The 13,661-nt window shown below is 49.9% G+C and overlaps 1 protein-coding gene across 3 annotated transcripts in view; it reads right to left on the bottom strand.

Moving 5' to 3' along the window:
* Positions 1–792: 792 nt before the first annotated feature.
* The window catches only part of SNAP47 (synaptosome associated protein 47), a 33,159-nt gene continuing 20,290 nt past the window's right edge, over positions 793–13,661 (bottom strand). For all 3 annotated transcript variants that reach the window (XM_077304070.1, XM_077304069.1, XM_077304067.1), the window contains 3 exons: positions 12,178–12,317; positions 2,291–6,109; positions 793–2,173 (listed from right to left, as the gene is read on the bottom strand). In XM_077304070.1, coding sequence (XP_077160185.1) covers positions 5,963–6,109; positions 12,178–12,317 — 287 coding nt within the window. In that variant the 3' untranslated portion in view covers positions 793–2,173; positions 2,291–5,962. The remainder of the gene's footprint in view (positions 2,174–2,290; positions 6,110–12,177; positions 12,318–13,661) is intronic.

Genomic DNA, 13,661 nt, shown 5'->3' with positions numbered 1-13,661 from the left:
TGTGGTGGGGTGGTTGAAAGCAGCTGCCTTGAATCTGGAGAGCCCGATTTCATTCCCCTCTCCTCCTCCACATGCAGCCAGCTGGGTGACCTTGGGCCATCACAGTTCACTTACAGCTGTTCTCACCAAACTCTTAGAGCTCTCTCAGTCCCACCTAACCTCAAAGGGTGTCTGTTGTGGGGAAAGGAAGGGAAAGCTGCTTTGGGACTCCTTCGGGTAGTGACTAGCGGGGTATAAAAACCAACTCTTCTTCTGTTATTAGAGACAGATCCCTGCCCTGCCAGCTGCCTAAAACATCCGTGTTTTACTAGCCCACACATCACTGTATGCATTCGCAGAATATCCTGACCCACAGAAATGCAGATGGTCCTCACACTGACAGAGACTCAGCACAGTAATGAAAGCCAGCTTCAGTTCAGACATTTTGGGCATCCTTCTCCACACACCTGAAGCAGGCGCCTCCGTGTCTCCTCCTGTACGAAGACAGGACCTCTTTCCTAGAAAAGCACTCAGGATGCACAGCATCCCTGGCCCTGACAGTGTTCCTTCTGGACCTTGTGGCTAAGAGCCACTGAGGGACCTCTGCCCCGCATGTTTATCCAATCCCTCTTGGAGTTTTCTGTGCTGTAGCTGCCACGACTTCCTGCAGCAGGGAGTCCTGAATTAACCCGGCAGAAATCACTTGTCTTCCATCTCCAAACAATTTCGCCTTGCACAAAAGGGGCCACAAGCGAAGAGGACATGGGATTCTCCTGCATCAGCATGGCGTTCCACGAAGGGAAGAGAAGCCAATTATTCCAATTTATTCCACAACTTTAATAACAGGAAAGAACTCGTTACAAATGGGCCAACTGAGCTTCCAAATGCAAACATGGAAAAGAGAACACGATTAGTTTGAACACCGTCTCGTGGTGTAGGCTCAGCAGAATCGCAGTAACTCAATACAAGATCAATTCATACACATTTGCAATAAAATACAACCGCTGAAAACATTTTTTTTTAAAAAGAGAGATTCATGAAGAAACAGGGAAAAGGGGAACGGCTGAATGAAAGTGCAAATGCCACGCAAGGTCACGCTTCCTGTAGCATCTGAGGGCAATCTGGCTTCATGCAGCCTGAGACATGGGCAGCAGGCCACGGAAACAGAGAACGCAGAAGCAGAACTGGAAGGGATCCCCCAGGGTCATCTAGTCCAACCCCCTGCACAATGCAGGAAATTCAGCTCCTTCCCCACTTGACCCTGCTCTATGCCCAGAGGAAGGAGAAAGCCCCCCCTGGCCTGGAGGAAAATGCTTTCTTGATCATCAAACTTGAAATAAATCCTCATTACCTCAATGTCAAAGATTTGGGCAGTGGAAAACTGATGGCTTTCTCACTAGAACAAGATGAAGGAGCTACAAGATCAGATTCCCCTCAATACTGCAACCAACTCTCCACCGGTTTTTCTTCATGTGGTCTCCACAAAGCCCCAAGCACAGCTTTCCAGGAGTTAAAGGGAACCTCCCTCCCTCTTCGGCTATTAAAATAGCTGTTAGGATCCAACCCGTTGTAGCAGCAGACAACCAAGAAAACTATTTTTGCAATCAATTGCCAAGTGGAAACATTTCATTTTCTCATATTCCAACCCTGGTTTTCTTTTTAAGCCCCTGTCCCCATTTTTTTAAAAAAAATTCACATTGTAGTGTGGAAAGTATTCCCCCCTTCCCCATTTCTTGGTAATTTAATTTAAAAAAAAAAATCCTATTATCCTAAGAAGTTGCAGCATTTGGGGGGGCAGGGAGGGATGCCATTTTTAATAGGAGCAGCGCAAAAGCCAGCTGCGGGGATCCGATCCTCTTGTGTCAAAAACAAAAGACCCTGGAAACAGGAGCTCAAAACAACTGCCAAAGCTCATGTCAATGCTGAAAATATAAAATACAAAAGGACAAGCCTGATGCTCTTTTCCTCAAGTGCAAGAAATACAGGTGACTGTATCTTTCCCTCCAAAATGTACCCCACCCTTGAAAAAAAGTGACATCACTCATACTTAAAACTGGCAACCACATTGGTGAGCACGCAGATGGCATTTGGTTGCTGTTCCCCCATTTCTTTTAGCCATCTCCAATTCCAACCTCTCCAGAACAAGTGCACGCTTTATGAGCCTAGGTTCAGCGTCATTTCAGGGGTAGCCAACCTGTGGTCCTCCAGATATACATGGACTACAATTCCCATGAGCCCCTGCCAGCGTTTGCTGGCAGGGGCTCATGGGAATTGTAGTCCATGGACATCTGGAGGACCACAGGTTGACTACCCTTGGTTTAGACAATCGCAACCCAGGCCGATGAAAAGGTTTACACCAAAGAAGCACTTTCCCAACACTCTGACGTGCTGCTTAGCACAACAGACCACTGATTTTGTTCCCCACCGCCTATTCCTTCCAGCCCTCCCACCCAATTCCGTGTTGCATCCCCTGAAGGAGGCACTAAGAAAACTGGACAATGTGACCATTATCCGGCTCTCTACGGCCCATTCCCAATTCAATGCAAGATGGTGCTAAGAAAGCTGCAGTCCCCCCTCCCCGCCCGGCAGCTGCCACATGATGGTTGTCACCACAGAGATGATGCCCACACGGTCTACCTCAAGCCCTGCTATCAATTTATCTCCTAGGAGCCAACTGAGATAAATTCAGCCTTATAGACAAAATTGCTCTGAAGAGGATACTGGTTGAGTTTTCCAAAGAGATTTCCCCCCTCGTTAAGACAAAAATGTGACTGGGTGTACAAAGCACCATTTGCTAGGCTGTCAGTAAAGATACCTGCAGATCACCAAGTACAGAGGAGGGTCCTGTCTGTGCTGACTTCCATGTCACGTATTGGGAGCTGCAAAACCAAGGACCACATCTGAGAAACAAGGAGGGATTTAAGAACTCGCAGGTTAGTGCTATGACTTGGGGCCACTACGTCAGACTAAAGAGGGGATACCACCATAGTTGGTGGGACTCCTCTCCGGTCATTCCAAGGACAGTTAATAGCAGCTGCTTTGGGGTATGGCACACCAAACGCCCAGTCAAGCCCGAGGAGCTGAGGGAACCCACAGACTTGCAGAACCTGACTTCACATGGGTAGAAAAGGGATTCTGTTCACTGTGCTTCGATTTCAAGAAGCACTTATTCCCTTCATTGACAACTTGCCTTTCTCCTTGATGGGGACCCTACGTGGCTGATGCCGTTCTCTTCTCCCCCACCATCTTACACTCTCAGATTCTTGTGAGGTAGATTCAGGCGGGTCGCCCTGGGGGTCTGGAGCAGAAGGACAAAGTCTGCGTCCAGCGGCACCTTAAAGACCAGCAAAGGAATTCTGGCTGTGAGTTCTGGTGCTCAGGCAGCCTTCTTCAGCTGCTCCCCCACCCAATGCCTGGCTGACATGGGGCATGGCCCTAAAATGGCTGCAGTCCTTTCTCCAGGGCCAGGGGGTGGCAGTAGGGAAGAGGACCTCCCAGTCAAAGACCCTACTTGTGGGATCCCACAGGAAGCAGCCCTCTCCCCGATGTTGTTCAACGTCTATACGTGCCGCCAAATCCAGTGTGTGGGGCTGACATGTCATGAAAATGCCAATGACACCCAGCTGCATCGGCTGATGGATGGCCGTCTACGGCCCCGAGTCCAGCTGCCTGCAGGCGGTGACGGATTGCCTCTAGCAGAGTTGAGGGAAGCTGAATCCAGCTAAGACGGAGGCCCTCTGGTTATGTCGGCACGCCCCACATGAGGCGGTACAACGTCAGAGTTGGCATTGTCTGCTCAGACTGGCGGGGGCTCTCCAGGGACTCAGGCAGAAGCGCCTTCTGCCAGGCCTGCTCTTAACTGGAAATGCCGGGGACTGAACCAGGGAACCTCTGCATGCCAGCCGGATGCTCGACCGCTGAGCCACAGACCCTCCCTGTGAAAAAGCACAGTGTGAAGAGCTGCAAACAGATGCTCACCAAAATGGTGCTGGCTTGTCATACAGTGAAGCTTTCAATTAAAAAAAAAAAAGAAGCACCTGGGCAGCAGAGGTTTGCCAAAGTCATGGATGCAAGCAAGGCATTCAGAAGTGTAAAAGGCAGAAGACAGCTCTTTTGAAAATGGGGCTAACTGCCCAAAACTGCAGTTTCTCCATCAAAAACCAAAGTATACATTAGATTCACGGTGGTGCTGTTTTCTCTTTTCTACAATTTGTTCTGCAATAGTACAGAGGCACTATGTACAAGGCTAACATGGAACAGAGCTAATGGTCTTCAAAAAAAGTCTATGATTTGAGGTCAGCTAAGTCCCTAGAGCAGGGCCCCCCTACCTTTCTGAGCCTGAGATTTGGAATAATGACATGGTGGGCACAGAGACAAAATGGCTACCACGGGAGATGCGGCCATTCCACAAAAATTATTGCCGTGGCTTAGCTTCAGTATCACAGCGTAGCTCCTTCTGCTCTTGTCGCAACTACTGCCAAAGCAACCTTTTAAGAAAATCTGCACAACCAATCGAATCTCCAATAATTTGCTGAGCAAAAGTTCCAGCTGGTCTGAAAAACAACCAGGGTGTGTCAGGAAATGTGTCAGAGGGTAACATGTTGGAGACCCCTGCCCTAGAGCTTCAAACTGAAATGGGAAGACCTAAGTGCAGGGGTAGTCAAACTGCGGCCCTCCAGACGTCCATGGACTACAATTCCCATAAGCCCCTGCCAGCATTTGCAAATGCTGGCAGGAGCTTATGGGAATTGTAGTCCATGGACGTCTGGAGGGCCGCAGTTTGGCTACCCCTGCCTAAGTGTTTTGTAATTTACTCAGAAGAACTAAATCAGGGCACTAAAGTCACTTCAGTGGGCAGGTGTCCCTTCTGGCTCTTTTCACCCAAATCCGTATTTCCAGAGCTCATACCCTAAACCAGAAAATAGAGGGAATGACACAGAGCAAGCTGCATGCCAAGAATAACAGCAGGACAGCTTAAAACTATCAACGCCATAACTGGATGGTAGAAATACAGACAATACTATATCACATCTAAAACCTATTCTGTTAAAACAAGTCCCTTGGCTAGGAAAGCATTTAAAATCACAGTTAACTAACCAGGTTTTAGAATTGAACAATATGGCGTTTTGTTTACAGCTGTCCCCTTTCGAACAGGTAAGGTGCACCACAAGCACAAAGGGAGCTTTCAAAACGGCATGAGATCGCTCCCTGCCTCTTAAGCATCTGCCCGGGTCGATGGTGGGGACCTAACTGTCCCACCCAATTACGTCAGGAGGCCACTGCTGCCAGCTTATGTGGTTTCACAAAGGGATTGGCTCAGCCCTCGATACCAGGGCACCTAACGGCACCTCCGTGTTTCCAGGGGCTTTCACACATGACATTTGGGGTCTCTTCCCAGGAAGCGGCCAGTTAGTAACTCAGGGCCCGACTGGAGGGCCCTTCTGCCTGACCTGACAATGCTCTTATTAAATCCTTGCACCCAAATTGTCTCGCAGCGGTGTGATGGTGGCACGCTGTTCTGACCTGAAACCTGCCAGTCACGCCCACAGGGAAGGGGTGGTCAAACTGCGGCCCTCCACATGTCCATGGACATCTGGAGGGCTGCAGCTTGACCACCCCTGCCTTAGGGGAAGGATGAAAACCTCTATGTACAAAAAGTGCCATTGAAATTATCAACACAAGTCACTCATCGGGCAAAGCAAAGGGAGAAACCGGCCAACTGTATTTTGACTTCGCTTTCGGAAAGAACAGGCCAGAGGCTTCCCCCTTGAGGAGTCGCGCTGCAATCCAACGTTCCCTCAGTTCCCAGAGATGCTGCGTGATGTGGCAGTCTGGAGTCACGACGCGCGACAATTCAGCAAGACTGCAGGCTCCCCGGCTAATGAATATTTCCTTCCTCCAGCCCTGAGCCTCTCTGTCACACGAGTTTTGGCACAACACGACATTAGAGACTACTTAGACTTGCGCGGTCACAACGGACGTGCTACGTCAGCTTCTTGATTCTACGGTTCTGCTTGTCGATACTCATAGTGGCTCGGTCCACGGAAGAGGTGATGACGTCCAAGGCCTCATCCTGCCTTTCCAGTTCGGTCTCCGTTTCCAAGGCCAGACTCTTGAGTTTCCGCAGGATCTGTCGGGAGACGTTCCAAGGTTAGCTAGTTGGAATCAGCTGCTTAAATCTTTGTCAGCGATTCAGCTTGATTTAGTGTGAACTCTACGTCTTCCCTGCGCATGGCCCCTACAGATCCTTCTTACTGTTGACTAAGATTAAATATGAAACATGCAAAGTCAGAGAAAGATCACGAAGTGGACATGAAGGAAATTTAGCCCAGTCCTTCCCTTATTTCAAGGTACAACTGCCTGGAATGGGCCGCAGTCTACACCAGGGGACTCCCGCCTTTTTCGTAGCTTTGGGATTCTCACATGGGGGTCATAATCCAACAAAATGGCTGCCGCATAAGGCAGAGCCAACCACAAAATGCCAGGGCACAAGGCTATACATAACGTAACTCTCATATACACACAAAGTTCGACTTCAGTGGCACTGCTAAGACCAATGGGCTTTTGTTCAAGGTATACACTTCCATGTACATCCATGCACAGGAAAGCTTATACACCAGGAACAAAACTCTGCTGGTTTTAAAGGTGCCCGGGGACTCTAAATGTTGTTCTGCTGCTTCAGACCAACATGGCTACCCACCTGAAATAAGTCACACTAACTCTTTAACTATAGATGCATGCACAGTCAAACAGAAGCCCTGTGGGGCACCAGCCTTGCCTGGCTCTGCCCATTTTCTAAGAGACTTTGTAGGGTGAAGTGGACTGCAGAAGTCTGACTCTGATCCCTGGGAAATCAGGCTTTCTTCCGAAATAGTTGTATTCTTGGTGTGCGTTCAGACACGTGGCTTGCTTTATTACTTCACCAATTCCATAGCCTCTGCTGTGCTTCTTTTGCATCTACAATTAGGTGAGGCAGCACTAAAAAGAAGGGGGGGGGAGGGGAAACACCCCAAACCGCAGCTTGATTTTTTCATGGAGTCTGACAGCAGCAAGATTTAGTCCTGCTCTTGGGATTTGGAGGCTGCTGGAAACAAAATAGGGAGGCTGAGATTGGGCCAAATATTAAAGGGGGGGGGAGAGGGCAGATGGAGAGGAGCGAAGGTATTTGCAGAGTAAAATGATGACAAGCCGTCAAGCCATTGGCGCTTGGCCTCTGCCACTTACCAAAGGCCTCAACCACCCTCCTTACCAAACTCTTGACTTGGCAGTGCCTTGAGGAATTGCAACTCAGAAGGAAAGCCCTTATTCTACTGAATGGCATGGCAGCAGGCTTACTGTGACGCCGCAGCTGATAATTTAACACAAACAAAAGACACACTGTTTATCCAAACCACTTAATTACACAAACCCACCGAGTTGTTTCCATTCAGTTCCACAACAGGGCAGCTGGAAGAAAAACTCCCAATTATCCAAACATTTAACATCCCGCCCTCCGCTGCATGTTTTGGGCTCTGCTGAGCCAAGGCCAGAGCTTCAGGGTTCAAAATGTATCAACGTAACTAATTCCCAGTAAGGGCCCATCTGTGGATACTTAAACCATGGACAGTCAAGAAAGGACTTCCTACAAGTTGAGAGAAGCCCCAGGTTTGCAGGAAAACTTGAAACCAAAGACGCAATCAAATGAAAGATAGCAGCAGCACCTGCAGCTTTAAGAAGCAAATGCCCTCAGTGGTCGCTGCTAGACAACCACAACAGTATTGTCCACCTTCAAGCCTGTAATAGGCAAGGAGAGGGAGCAGGGCCCTCTACAGCAGTGGTCCCCAACCTTTTTAGCACCGGGGACCAGTCTTTTGCTGAGGGACGTTGCTGCCTGAGCCCCTGCTCCATTTGCTTTCCCACCGGCAGCCCTGACTTCCCGCCGCCCACTGGGGGGCGCTGCCAGCAGCAGCTTCGCAACGGACCGGTCCCGGTCCCCGGACCTGGGGTTGGGGACCACTGCTTTACAGGGCTATTGTGGCCTTTGAAGGAGGACTCACTGGTGACAGCCCACCAGCAACCAGGAGATTAGCTACTATGGAACTTACATAACTCACTTAGGACTGGCTGCTTACTCCTATTTGACAGCAGCTACCACACAAAAACTAGTTTGATATAGTGGTTAGAGTTTCAGACTAGGTTCTGGGAGACCCAGGTTCAAATTCTTACTCTACTGGGGAAGCTCACAGGGTGACCTCAGTTCACAATTGCCTACCCTACAGGGTTGTTATGAAGATAAAACAGGGAAGAAGAGAACGCTATAAGCTGCTTTGAGTCCCCATTGTGGAGAACTGTGGGGATACCAATGAATCAAATAATAAATACAGCTGAAGACGGTTGCTTGGGGGCAGTGGAGGAGGAAAGAACGAGGCAACGGCCACAGGCTGCATGGGGTTTCAGGGAAAGGAAAGACGAGATGCCCCTTCCAAGGGCTTGCGGGTCCCCGTCCCCCTCCTGATGATGCTATAGAAATAACGGTTTAAGCACTGCTGGGTACTTCAGAAGACAAGCCCTATGAAACACAGAAGCCTTTCTGGCAAACGAGCCAAACGACGAGAAAGCTATGCAGGCCAATGTAATGATTTCATTTAAAAGGTCTGATACAAGCACTGCTGGACAAGTCAAACCGCTGGTTGAAACGGCCAACCACTTCGTATACCTGCTGAGACGGACTCTCAGGGGCCTTCCCCAACCTTCCTCCTGGTCCATGAAGGGGAACACACGTAACTCCCCCGGCCCGTCAACTTCAGCATCCTCTACTCAGACGAGCAGCTGCTCCCCAGGGCCTCTGGCAGAGAGAGGCCTTGCACATCACCGCCTACGTGACACTTCCAGTTGGAGAGGTGGGGAACTGAAGCTGAGACTGTCTACAAGCCAAGCAGAGGCTCTTCTGCTGTGCCACCGTCCCTCCCCTCATTTCTTCTTATTATAAATTTATATACTGCCCCCTCCCACGTGGCTCAGGGGTTACAAGACATGCCCTAAGTGGTAAAAATGGAGCTGGATGGATCCATATTAATTAACAGAGCAAGTAAGCTAAGAGGATGAGACAAGAACATAACGCAGGGTGTGTGGATGTGTGTGTGTGTGTGGGGGGGAATCGCACCCCCTCCCCATCTCACCACTGTTCCCTGGCCTCTAGGTGGGACAAGATCAGAATTTGGCAGAAACGAAAGCCCGAAATAAGAGCGCACTGGCTCGATTCTGCCAAGCCAAAATGTAGCCAAGCAGCTCTCTCCAACCACAGCCCCTGAGCTAATATTATCTCATCCCCTCCCATCTTCACTGACGTTATGTCAGCCCCGGGTAGTTAGACAGAAGCGCAACCGCAGGAACTCGATGGGGCCTCTTCCCTCATCTATAGTCGAGCGGAGAAGACAGCCCACAACGCGATCGCTTCAAAAAACAGCCCCGAGCTTTTCGTGGGCATGTGAATTCGACAGCAACGCCTTAACGGATAGCCGCCCGGGGTCCCGAGCACAGACAGGCTCCCAGGTGGATGGACGGACTTCAGGAACCCTGAGAGCGACTGCCAGTCTGAGTAGGCTGATGGAGCAGAGGTCCATCAGGGTCTCTTAGCCCCAGGGTATGGATGGGGCGTTATGTCTGGGCCAGGGATGCTCTGTCTTCTTGGAGCTTGGGGGGAGGGCTTCTGGAGTTCTGGGCCTCCTGATGTCGCCCGTGCAACACAGTCTTGGACCGAATAGGTCACCAGCCTGATCCAACATGGCTTCTCATGTTCTAAGCATCTGGCTGCAGCGTTCTGTACCGGACGCGTTTCCAAAAGGCAGCACGCCTTGCGAGGGTCTAACCTAGACATTTCCAGGGGGAGGCACCAGGGCGGCCCCATCTTTTCTGGACAGGAAAGGCCGCAACAGCTAAAAGGCAACCCTGAACACAGTTACCACCCACTTATCCACCGGGAGGCCCTGACCCAGCAACCCCTCCGCCCTGGCTACCCACCTGCTCCTTCAAGGGGAGTGCTGCAGCCCCCCCCCCCATTTTGACCCTGCACACCCAAAGGCAAATTGAAAAAGGGGTGGGCAGGCTAGTGAAAAGCCCAGACGTGGCACTTCCAGTGTGCCATGAGCCCCAGTCGCCACCAGCCCGGCCGGTCTTCCCCCAGAGGAGGGACTCAGCCATTTTAAAATTAGAACGGATTAGCTAACTTGACAAGGGCAACTCTCTAAATAAACCGCGACATTTTTTTGCTGCAGCTGAACACAGCCTGCATCCCCCATCTAATATGCCGGCTATGCTTTTACTCCGGCGAATGAAGGCGGCTGCATTCTGAGAGCATCAGGTGCCGGTTCGGGGGAGGGGGGGGGCTGGAAACAGAAGCAAACATACAGCTGTTTCGAGCCTGTGAAAGACAACAGAATTCAGATGGTGACATTTCACGCCATGTGTAGTTTTTGCTGGGTCTGCGCTGTGGCACCTTCTTCTTTAGCGAAGTCAAACCTCACATCCCAAAGTGGAAGAAAATGAGGCTGCGGAGCAAATATGTAAGAACAGAAGAGAAGCCATGTTGGATCAGGCCAGGGGCCCACCCAGTCCAACTCTCTGTGGCACAAAGGGGCCAAAACCCAGGGGCCATCAAGAGGTCCACCAGTGGGGCCAGAACTCCAGAAGCCCTTCCATGTAGCCCCCCCAAGCACCAAGAAGACAGAGCATCACTGGCCCGGACAGAATGTTCCACCTATACCTTGTGCCTAATAGCGATTGATGGACCACTGCATTGGGAAATTATCCAGGCCCTTCTTGAAGACGGCTATGCTTGTGGTCACCACCACTTCCCGTGTCAGTGAATTCCACCTGTTAACTACTCCTTAGGTGAAGAAGGACTTCCTTTTATCTCTTCTAAACCTACTGCTCATCAATGTCATTGAGTGCCCATGAATTCTCGAACTGGGAGAAAGAGGAAAAAGTACTTCTTGCTCTACCTTCTCTACCCCAAGCATAATTTTGTGAACCTCTCTGTCAACCTTCAGTTGTCCTTTCTAACCTCTTTAACCTTTCTTCATAGCAAAAGTGTTCCATCCTCTTCATCATTTTGGCTTGTCCCTGACTAGACTTTTTCCAGGGCTGGAGTATCTTTTTTGAGGTGTGGCAACCAGAACTGTAAATGATATTCCAAACAAGGCCACACCATGGATTACGACAGGGGTATTATGATACTGGCTGACTTGTTTCCTGTCCCCTTCCTAATAGCCCCCACCCTAGCATCTGCCTTTCTGAGTGACATTTGCAGCGAGATTTCTACGACGACTCCAAGATCTCCCCCTACCGGCTGGTCTCTTCTTGCATTTCATTTGCCATTTCCTCGAGGATTTCTCTTGCCTAAACTATTTTTTTTTATTTCTGTTTTTATGTTTTGTATGTATTTCAACTCTGTTTTTAGTTGTTTCGATTGTTGTGTGGGTTTTTGGGGGCGGGTTGATTCGAATGGTTTTAAAATGTGCTTTCATCAAGCTTGTTTTAAGCTTTTAGCGGCCTTGATGGGCAGAAATTCAGGATAAAGATTTGGTCTATATTAAAAATACAAACATTAACAAAAACAAGGGTATATAAAACTGGATCTCACAAAGCAAGGGCTTGCATCTTAGGGATCAGTGCTAGAAAACCCACATTCCCCATGTTCTTCTGCAGTCCCTTTGAACCTTGGAGAGATTCACCCACGTGATTGGACGGCTGCATGGGTCAGGGGGCAGCCTGCAGTGAGCAGCAGGAAAGGGGTCAATTTCCTCCTTCCTTTGCTTCCGTCAGCAGAGCTATGCAAGGGAAAAAAATTCAGTATCCCATTGGCGCTTTGCAGAATATAAGCCGACAGATTTCTGACGGCTGGCCATTCAAATGCATTACTGTCTTTCCGCCCAGGATTTTAAATAATTTCACAGAGTTCTAGAGCCCTAAGAAGACATCTATTACAAGAAAAACCATGCAGGCCTGTGTTAAACACGGCCAAACCATTAGACGTCTAGGCACTGACCATAAGAGAGAGTCCTGCTACAGTGTTCTACAAAGCAAAAGAAGGAAAGCTGCTAGACAGGGAACAGGCCCATAATAACATCAACATAATATCCTCTTCAGCAGTAGGAAGTATGACTTAGGGGGGGCAGCTTCCTTGCTTCCCTTCGCTCTCCCCCCCCCCCCCCAGCTTACCCGTTTCAGCTCTTGGGCCTCTGATTCAGAAACCACCTCCTCTTGCTTCTGCAGCTGAGCCTGCTGGCTCCCTCCTCCTGCTCCTTGGGAGGACGACGGCATCGATCCGCCTTGCATCACACTCCCTATGAGGCCCGTTGCTGCAAGGGGACAAAAGGAGGTTGAAGCCCATGTTCTCCGCTGTGCATTCCGCCACTGTCAGGTATTCTGGAGAGCATTTCAGCACACTCGACAGCAGCCTTTCTCAAGCTTTGTACCCTTGAGAAACCCTTGAAACATTATCAGGCTTCAAAAAGCCCAAGAAGTGGCACGATCGTGCGGAATACGGTTGGGAAACAGAGCAGCTTAAACACTCACCCGGGGCCCTGCCCCTTCCCACCATTGGTCATTCTGGGAGGGAGGGGTGGGTCAACACGACCATACTACCTGATAGCTGTTGAACAAATTTTAAAGATACATCAAAAATTAATTACCTCCCACCCATCCAGGAAACCCTTCTAGGGCTGTCAAGATACCCTGGTTGAGAGAGCCTGCTCTACAAGCACCATGGCATGCTGGAAGAAAGAGGAGCTGCTGCCAACAACGGGAGCCCTGCGTGGAGGGCCTTCTCTGTGAAGTGGGGGCCAAGAGGCTGTGTGTTCTACATAGCTGCCAACCTCACAGTCCTGGCAGGCTCTGCCGGGGTCACGGAGGCACTGAGGGTTCCGATGCTGGGGCACGGAGAAATTCTGACCTGACGGTTGTGTTGAAGAAAAAGACATTACAACAGCATCGCCCTTTGCGTGCTCACCAGTGGGTTCAGAGCCTTGGCCAGGCTGGGTTTGTGGGGAAACGTAGCTTGCTTGGGCCGCGTCCGTCCACACCAGGTTAGAAACCTGGGTCGCTTCTCACCAGCAGAGAATCTCCGCTCATGAGTGATGTTAACAGATTGTCACTGGATTTCTGCCTCATTTTGCCACAACAGACAAACACAACTATCCCCCTGGAATTATTTCCTTAAAAAGATCAGCAGTTGAAACCGCTAGCCCCACGTCACTGGGGTTACCTTTAAGATGCCACTGTTCAATAGCCCTACAAGCAGACATGGCCAAACTGCGGCTCTCCAGGTGTCCATGGATGACAGTTAACAGGAGCCCCTGCCAACTGGCCATGCAGGCAGGGGCTCATGGTATTTGCAGTCCAGGGACATCTGGAGAGCCACAGTTCACCCACCCTGCCCCTAGGGGATGGGATTCTTTCCGCTCCAGAAAGGTGGTTGCATTATGCCACCTGCTGGAGCACAAATGAAGCGCAGGCTCTCTCTTTACCAGCATGTGAGCAATGCGGCCAGTATTTATTTATTTATATTTTAATTTATACCCTGCCCCTCCTGGTGTAGTCGGCCCGGGGCGGCTCACATCAAGATAAAAGAATAAAATACAACAATTGCCATAAAACCCCCTTAATTAATTCCCATTAAATACTAAAACACTCTAAAATTTCCA

Source organism: Paroedura picta, chromosome 11, assembly GCF_049243985.1.
Source record: "Paroedura picta isolate Pp20150507F chromosome 11, Ppicta_v3.0, whole genome shotgun sequence".
In the NCBI taxonomy this organism is placed as follows: Eukaryota; Metazoa; Chordata; class Lepidosauria; order Squamata; family Gekkonidae; genus Paroedura; species Paroedura picta.
The sequence above is the reverse complement of the archived record's forward strand: the minus strand, read 5'-3'. Positions and strand labels throughout refer to the sequence as shown.